We start from the raw sequence: 9,390 nt of genomic DNA, 5'->3' as shown, positions 1-9,390 counted from the left end.
AAAACATGGATCCCAAACCAACTTTTCCTGCTATGTGTGCAACCAAACAGCCAAGACTAGAAAAGAGATGTGCAAACTAATCATGGATCCAAAAGCCAACTTTTGTTGTAACTGTGTGCAACCAACACACCCAGACATAGATGTGTGTTGTCTGTGCAAAAATAAACATATATTTGTGCAACTAAACATGAATCCAAAGCCAACTTTTGCTGTAAATGTGTGCAACTAAAACATGAATCCAGACGAGAAAGTATAGGCAGCACCAACAAGGGTGAAAAAAGAGGTGATCCTTTTCTCCTCCTGTTCAGATCCTCCCTCCTTGACTTTCCCTTTCCCCCTCACCAAATTTCTCTTTGAAAAAATAGCTTCTCCATAGTTGAAGAGACCATAAACAGAAATAAAAAAAGGAGATCAGGTACCTGTGCAATTTTAACTGATTTTCGTGCTACTACATCATGGGACAAGCCAACTTTTACAGCCATTTTTGTGCCTTTATCATGTTTGTTTGGACTGTTAGTTCCTTTGGATCGTATGTTCTAATTGAATTTGAATGGTTAAGTTGAAAGTATTAACTTTGATATGTATTTGAATTGTGTGGTCTTGAATTCTCAAGTTTTGGCTTTATATATCGTGATAAGTTTGAAAATGGTTGGATGAATGGGCCAATAAATTTTCGGGGGATTAAGTTTTAGAGGATTTGCTAGATGAAGAAAAGTTTAATCCCTAAAAAGTAGTTTTTCTGGAATAAAGTAGTTTTTCTCTTATAGAAAATAAGTTTTGAAATTATAGGAAGGGGGTCTGCTAAAGATGCCCTTAGAGCATCTCAAGCAGATCCCGCAAAAGCACGTCTTGTAAAAATAGTATACCGCGGGGTATCGAGCGAAACAGATCCCGTAAACCGTAAACCCATATAGTAAAAGTTTTTCTCTTACTTTTCTCTCCATGCTTCTTCTTTTCCAGGAACGCAAGCATGGACAAACTTGAATTCCGGCCAGCCAAAACGGCGCCGCTCTGGCTTGCCGCCTTCTCCGGCGACGCTCTGGCCGCCGCGTACTCCGGTGATGCTCCGGCCAGCCAGCTCCTCGCCTACTCGCTGCTCGTGCGCGGCGTCGCAAGGCCCGTGCTCCGGCGTTGACCGGTTTACTGGTTCCCTCAAAAAACGGCTCGAAAACTGCATATATGAGGCTGTAAATTTTTTTACGGGATCAGCACGACCACAGTTTTTTCATCAAAGGTAAGTTCCAATCTCCACGGTCGATTTGCATTGAAAATTTTAAACTTCTTAAAGGAGGCCTACCGAAGAAGTCATCTAATCTATTGCATCGTGAATCCGAAATTTCAAGGTGAGTCCTCGTCAACCGACGGCTCAGCGATGCGTGGATTGTGCTGGTATACATACTTCTTCGCCCAGTAAAGGTAGTTCAAGAAACCAAGCAACCCGACAACAGCCACAACCCAGTAGAACAGGTCAAGACGGCTGTTGTTCAAGCTTTTCCCCTCGAGCCAGCCTCCCTGCTGCCCGTGCCTCGTGGCCCTGTTCACGATTTCCACCAGGAATGTGGCCATCAACGACGCGAGCCCGAGCTCACACCAGAACAACGCCGTGGCGATCGACTTCATGCCCCGTGGCGCCTCGCTGTTGAAGAACTCCAGGAGCCCGGTGAACGACGTCACGTCTGCCACGCCAAGCAGGAAGAACTGAGGCGCGAGCCAGAACAGGGACATCTGCACTACCGCCTCCTTCCTTTTCTTCTCGACGACCGCTGCGATGACCGCGGCGAGTATCATGGAGGCGAAGCCTATGGCGATGCGCTGCAGATGAGCGATGCCGCCCACGTAGCCCGTGCGCTTTCGCAGGAACGGCACGATGAACTGGTCGTAGACGGCCAGCATTATCAGCTGGAATGTGATTGGGATGATGAAGAGCGTCGCAGGGGAGACGTGGATCTTGCCCAGACTTGTGTTGGTCATGCCACCTTGCTGCACCGTGAACGTGAAGACGATCGTGTTGGATACGTACGCGATCATGGAGCTGAAGAAGAGAGGGAGCACGCGGAGCACGATCTTCGTCTCCTCCACCTTCGTCGCATTGCAAACTGACCAATCCCCGTCTTTGCCGTGGTGGATGCAAGCTTTGTCGAGGAACCTGTCCAGATGCACGAAAGAGTTTGTAATAGGGAATACAACTAAACATCTCTAGTATGTAATCTCTATGACATGTAGCCTGCTAAGAAAATGGTATTATTTCACCGAATCTTACTTCAGACTTTTTCTTTGAGGTGGTACTTGGACAAACCCTGTCCCAGTCCCAGTACGGCTATCCTCTGCTTCTTCCAGCTTCTCAGAAAGTTCAAGATTCCTGTTCCTTAATGCAACCACAAGAACCTGGGGAGGCAAAATTGTATAGTTAACTTTTGGTGAGAATTGACAATGGTATCTTATATTTTAAGTCAGGAAGTACTACGTAGCAGTAGCACAACCTGCAGTATTCGAGTAAGAGGGCTTCCTTCCGGCACTTGGTTGCGGTAGAAAGGGAGACCGACAGCAACAACGAGCAACCCAAACAGAACCAGGATGGCGCAGGCCCCAAGCCCGACGTCCCACCCCTTGTAGTTCTGGAGCCACACTATGAGGATCAGCCCGATAAAGCCTCCAAGGGAGACCCCGAAAGTGTACCAGTTGAAGAAGCTGGACTGCTGGCGGGACTCGGAAGGATCTTTACGGTCAAACTGGTCTGCTCCGAGGGATGGTATGCACGTACGTATACAGCCATCGCCAAATGCACTGATGTACAAGGCTGCGTACAGCAAGGTGGCGTTCCGGCCATGGACCTCTTTGCAGCTGCTTAGGTCTGCTTCAGTGTTGCAAGGCGCAGGATGGAGCGAGGGTCGGTATGCTTGTAGGGCGAGCAACCCATAGCCCTGCGCACATGCGTAAATGTTTAATTATACTGTAATAAACCAATGGCTAATATCATATATAATTGCCTACAAAGTCAGCTGGTGGACAGTTAAGTGAGGAGAAGTAATGTGGTTTACAACTTAAACTTTATTCTGCAATCAGGGATATTGTTTTTAAGAGAATGTATAGGCTGAAAAGTAAATTGTGTCGCATCATATTCATATACTTCCAAAACTAGTTACGATTTTCCACAAGCAAATATTATGAATGGAATTAATGCAAGTCTTAGAAGGAGATGCAATGCGAGGCTTTTTAAAGCAGACGTGTTCAACTCCAAGGTAAGTGGATTTCATAGTCAAAGGATATGGCAGAGTAGGTACCTATCAGTGTCAAATATTGAACTGTTTTAAGTCAAAGTTAGAAGCATATCGTTGTCAGAGTCAAACTTAGACATGAAAAGTCTTAATAGCATACTTTCAACCGTTCAGACAGAGTATCAAACTTTCATAATTTTGCAGAGTTTTTTTTTGAAGTCACCTGATGATAGTAGGTTTCTCATTCACTTCTTTATTTCACTGAGCCGCTTATGATTCAAACATAATTGTTGGCAGGTTCGCATCATATTCATATACTTCCAAAACTAGTTACGATTTTCCACAAGCAAATATTATGAATGGAATTAATGCAAGTCTTAGAAGGAGATGCAATGCGAGGCTTTTTAAAGCAGACGTGTTCAACTCCAAGGTAAGTGGATTTCATAGTCAAAGGATATGGCAGAGTAGGTACCTATCAGTGTCAAATATTGAACTGTTTTAAGTCAAAGTTAGAAGCATATCGTTGTCAGAGTCAAACTTAGACATGAAAAGTCTTAATAGCATACTTTCAACCGTTCAGACAGAGTATCAAACTTTCATAATTTTGCAGTGTTTTTTTTTGAAGTCACCTGATGATAGTAGGTTTCTCATTCACTTCTTTATTTCACTGAGCCGCTTATGATTCAAACATAATTGTTGGCAGGTTCTCATTTTAGTAGATGACATGCGAATATGTAAATAAAGAAAGAATATTTTCCTTGCATAATAATAGGAAGGACTGTGCTAACAACAAGTTGACTGGTTGTTAGCGACAGATCCGGAAGACCTTCGATCGATCCTCCCGCTTCCCTGATTTTCTTTCTTCTAGATTTTCTTCCCACCGATTTTTATCTCACCTCGGTACACAGACTTTTTTTCACTCGTCTGGTTTTATATCGATTAGTCTAGAATAGCGGAGAAAAAGAAATAAAGTGCTTAAAAGGGGAATTGAACTTTGGTCTCCCAACTATCTACAAGAGCCACTAACCAACTCACCCGTCTTTTTTTATTGTCCACAATACATAAACAGGGTTATTTGAACCCTTCTTCTTTCTATCATATTAGCAAAAAAAGAGTCTTGATAACTTGGAATAAGCAGCGTGATAACTATGACATGACCATCATGGTAACTTCAACATAACGCCCTGATAACAAATAACATGACAAAGGTTGACAACTCTATCATTATAATGCTGATAAGCGTGAGAAGCATGCTAAGTTTAGCATGGGCAACATGCAAACTTTACACGAAGATTATCAGGATATATTTCAACAACTTTTCCCCCGGTGAAAATTTACTATGGTGTTTGAGCCTACGTTATTAGCTGCGAAAAATACCACTGTTTTTGCACACAAGTTATGCATTTTGGTTACCGGGGTATATTTTCAACAACGAAAAATCATCTGGTCGAGGTTACCGCGGTGTTTGTATGTAAATTATCAGGTGTGGATACATATATTATCATGTTATTTACACAGAAATTATCGGGCGTATGTTTTCAACAATTTTTTCACCTGGTTCAAAAATTATTGTGATGTTCGTACCTAAGTTATCAGATCTATAGTGCTTAAATGATCATGTTATCTACATAGAAATTACCGAGGTATATTTTCAACAACAAAAAGCATCTAGTCAAGGTTACCGGGGTGTTTGTATGTAAGTTATCATATGTGGATGTGTACATTATCATGCTATTTACATAAAAATTATCGGTGTATGTTTTCAATAATTTTTTCACCTGGTTCAAAGTTACCTTGGTATTTGTACCTGTTATCAGGTCTACAGTGCTTAAATAATCATGTTATTTACACAGAAGTTATCGGGATGGTTTCAATAACAGAAAACGGCGGGTAAGGTTAGCACGGTGTTTGTATTTAAGTTATCATGTGTGGATGCATATATTATCATGATATTTTCACATAAGTTATCGGGTGTATGTTTTCAATAATTTTTACCTGGTCGAAGTTATCGCGGTGTTTGTACCTAAGGTATCAGGTCTACGGTGCTTGAATGATCATGTTATTTACACAGAATTTATCAGGGGTATGTTTTAACAACAAAAAATCATTTGGTCGAGGTTACCATGGTGTTTGCATTTAAATTATGAGATTTGGATGTGTATATATCATGATATTTACACATTAGTTATTGGGTATATGTTTTTAATATTTTTTTCATGTAGTCAAAGTTACCGCGGTGCTTATACCTAAGTTATCAGGTATATGGTGCTTAAATAATCATACTATTTACAAAGAAATTACCACGTTTTAGTAAAAAAAAAAATCTGAGTCAAATTTCATGTAGATATGAAAAGCACATTGCCTTTTAGTTCTTCAGGAAAAAAAGACATCAGTGAGATGGTTGCTTAGTTAAATTAACTACTACATCATGCACGGTTCGAATCACTTGGTTGGCAAAAAAACGTGTCTGAATTTGATTCTACTGTTCGTTTTGGCACCTAGGAGCAGAAACTCCATCTTAAAAAACTGTCTTTCTTATTATTTACGTAGAAGCTGGCCTAGCTTAGTTGGTAGAAGGGCAATGGCTTATCTTTGATGATGGCTTGGGTTCAAATCCTAGGAATGCATTTTTTTTTTCTTCTTCTTTGAAAGAGAACGGTCGTGCGAGAGAAAAACGGGACGGGGAAGAGAACTGCTAGAGAAATACGGGATCGAGAGAAAATATCGGCGAGAGAAAGACGCGAGGATAAGAAAAAACGGGCGGTTCGCTCGCGAACTATCAGCTACCGTTCGATCCAAAATAAACGGAATCCATGTCGTGCGGATCTGTTGTAAAATTCCTGCCGGCAGGAAATTAGCTTCTCCGTAATAGGAATCCTACAGACAGTTGACATACAAGCAGGCATATTACCAGAAACATCAATGGACCAAAGATGAGTATAGTTCTGGAGCGCATGATGTAAGAGTCTGAGAGGAAAGCTCCTATTAATGCAAACCCGCATGTAGCACCAACAAGATTGGTGACAGTAGTTGCAGAGCTAGAGACCCCCATATGCATTGTTCCGTGGAGATAGGTAACCAGATTCAGCAGGTTTGGGACAATAACCATGTTCATAACCACATTCGCGACTGCAAGGAGAAACAAGGAGCAAAATTGCTTTAATACTTTGAACTTAGACCAGAGGCTTGAAAATTAAGGGAAACTGGGGTATTGCATGCCTGCGCTGCGCATGTATCTGCAAATAAGAACTTACCATACATGAACCATGCTGCTCTCACTCCTCCATGCACCTCTCTGTCGATGGGGTTTCCCTTCCAGTCCACAGAGCCCCCAATCGTCATGGTGCTTCTTCTTCTTCTTGATTTGCTGACTTATTCTAGTTGCATCCCGAACAATGAGGGGTATAAATAAGCAGGTGGATATTCATGTTCAACGAAGTGATGACAGCAACTTGATCAATCAAAGACTTTTGCCAATTTTACGCCATTGTTTATTATTGCAAGGACCAGTAGTTATGACCAAAATTGTTAATACTTCTAGCTGATTGAATTTCAGGCATTTCGACAGGCGTTCTAATATTAAGAAGATAATGAAACAGGGATAAGTACAATGAACGAGTATAGAAGTCAACAAATATAGCAGGTACTGCCATCAGCGTGGATCATTTTGAGAGTGAAAGTTTGTAAGTTAGCTCTTAATTCATTAATCGTGTAGAGCAACACTCTTTTGATGAGATACTTCCTCAGAATTAGTGCATCTTAAGTTTAAGAACAGAAAACTTCCCGGCCTGAAAGCACCTTAACTTTTTGAGTTATAATATCAAAACTCGGAAGTGCAACAAAAACAAGGCAACAACCAGTGCTCAAGAGATATTGGTTCATAAGGTGAAAACAATAAGCTGTAATTGTCAATCACGAAGTAAAAGAGTTAACAGGTTAGGCTTTTTAGAACGAAGATGCAAGAAGCATCCGGCTTTAAATTAATAAAGCCCACAAACCAGACAAAGTAACAAGGGTCTTAATGAATAAATGAGAGAAACAAGTTTTAATGGTGGGGTACATGGCCAGCAAGCCCAAATAAAGAGCACGCATGCTCGAAAGAACATCCAAAAGTGGGACCGCTGCCTTAGCCAACATCCTCGGGGGATCGTGCAATGTTATGAATGTGGCGAAGCTTGTCCACCACTTGCGGCATGACTTTAGCATCCCGACACTTCCCCAATGAAGTCCACTGCTGTAAGAAGAGAATGCATTTGAAAATACAGTCAGCCGCGTGGTTACGGAAGTGCCAACAGTGCCCCAACACAATGCCATAGGACACGCTTGTCTGATCCGCTCTGAGAAGAGAGGATACAAAGCAAATCAGCTCCCGAAGCAGGATTCCACGTGATGCGAGTGGCTCCCCTAACCACGCTCCACACAAAACAAGCTAAAGGGCGGTGAAATAAGACATGATTGGAATCTTCGGGGGTCGCACATACCGTGCAGTCCCCATTAGAGGGTTCGTTTAGAGGTTTCAGTAGAGGTCGGAAGACGGTTTTGAAACATTTCCAATAACAAGATCTTAACTTTAAGTGGCAAGATAGCCTTCCCTAACCCTCTAGCTATGTCAAGCGTCAGGCCTTGCTTAACTTTAGCATAAAGCAACTTAACGGAGAATTGGCGCGAGGCGGTGAGGTGCCACGACACCGTGTCTGCATCGAGATTTTTCACAGCATGACCTAATTCATCTAGTACTTCTGATAAGTAGGATATAATTTTCTCATTTTGATAGGGGCATCTACTAATGTTCTTATTATAGCCCTCTTGATGATGCTTAAATCTATTTAGTGCTTCGTAAAATTCACCTTCCTATTGGTAAAGAGTAAAAAGTCTACACTTTCAGTCTTAAGTTGTTCTATAGGCTTACCGTTTTCTTTTATTACGTTTCTGAATTCTTCCATATCTTCGATGTGGTAAAAATTTCTATCAGTGAATTCAGTAGGTTCTTCCTTGCTCCATTGTTCTCTAGTATTCACTATTGTTTGAATGAGGCGTTCTCCCTCTTCTATTGTCGAGGACTTGTATCTTCCACCTGAACTATTATCAAGAACGGATTTAGACTCGTCATTTAGTCCGTTATAAAATATGTGTAGTATAACATGTTCAGCAAAGCCATGGTTTGGAAAAAGATCTATCAATTTAGATAATTTTCCCCAAGCTTTAGTTAAATGCGCAAAAGCTAAAATACTGTCTCGGAGTTCATTCATTTTGGAATAAGGGAAAATTTTCTGCATTAATCTATCAATGCAATTCTTCCAACTGGTTATGGCATTAAGTGAAAGTCTGTCGAACCATACTTTGGCTTTATCTTTTAAAGACCACACGAAAGGTTTCAAAAAGGACAAATTCTCTGGACACATCTTTTAGTTTAGATGTACCACAAATGGCATCATAAGTCATTACATGTGCGCACGGGTCTCATCAATGTATCCTACAAAAGCTTTATCATGCACTTCACATATGATATCAGTATGTATAGCAAACTCTTTAGCATAAATTTTAGGTAAACTTATAGAAGATTTAATAACAATAACCGATGGGGCACCACATTCTCTCAAAGTATTTTTCTCCTTTGGACTTATCATCATTTCTACAAATAAGGAGTTAATATCGACATTACCAGACATTCTAAACGTATCTATTACTTCCTGACGTATCTTAGTCAGGAATATTGTGATGCAGTCTAGAAGATATTGTCTCCATGAATGCGTATAACCCCTATCTGCAAAGAAAGTATCTACCGTAATAATACGTGCAAATGTGAGAGCCTAGCTTAATTGAAATGATAGACTACTCATATCAACAAGGAATTCCTTCTTTTCCAGGAGCTCATTCGCAAAGAACTTCAAAGTTAAGCGTGCTTGGCTTGGAGCGATTTGAGGATGGGTGAACGACTGGGAAGTTAGTTCCGAGTGCGCAGGAAATACTAGTGTTGGTTTGTAGGACCAGTCTAGATCCCGCCAGGCATAACGTCCAGGAACCGATGGATGTGGCCGGGGCATCACAATTGGTATCAGTGTCGACCCTCATGGTTACAGGGACATGTGCGAGTCACGTGCGCGGACATGTGACGCGTATGGCCCATTGTGGCACACGGTATGGCACATGTGCCAGATTAGACGCACATACGTGT

The 9,390-nt window shown here is 41.4% G+C and overlaps 1 protein-coding gene across 1 annotated transcript; it reads right to left on the bottom strand.

Annotated features, from left to right (window-relative positions):
* Positions 1-1,229: 1,229 nt before the first annotated feature.
* LOC123053752 (protein NRT1/ PTR FAMILY 4.5) lies at positions 1,230-6,577 on the bottom strand. The gene is made up of 5 exons (XM_044477297.1): positions 6,470-6,577; positions 6,127-6,344; positions 2,481-2,921; positions 2,261-2,385; positions 1,230-2,146 (listed from the first exon to the last, which is right to left on the bottom strand). Exons 1-5 carry the CDS (start codon positions 6,555-6,557, stop codon positions 1,339-1,341), a joined length of 1,680 nt encoding a protein of 559 aa, XP_044333232.1. The 5' UTR covers positions 6,558-6,577; the 3' UTR covers positions 1,230-1,338.
* Positions 6,578-9,390: the final 2,813 nt, after the last annotated feature.

Source organism: Triticum aestivum, chromosome 2D (assembly GCF_018294505.1).
Source record: "Triticum aestivum cultivar Chinese Spring chromosome 2D, IWGSC CS RefSeq v2.1, whole genome shotgun sequence".
NCBI lineage: Eukaryota > Viridiplantae > Streptophyta > Magnoliopsida > Poales > Poaceae > Triticum > Triticum aestivum.
This window is presented reverse-complemented; position numbering and strand designations above follow the sequence as displayed.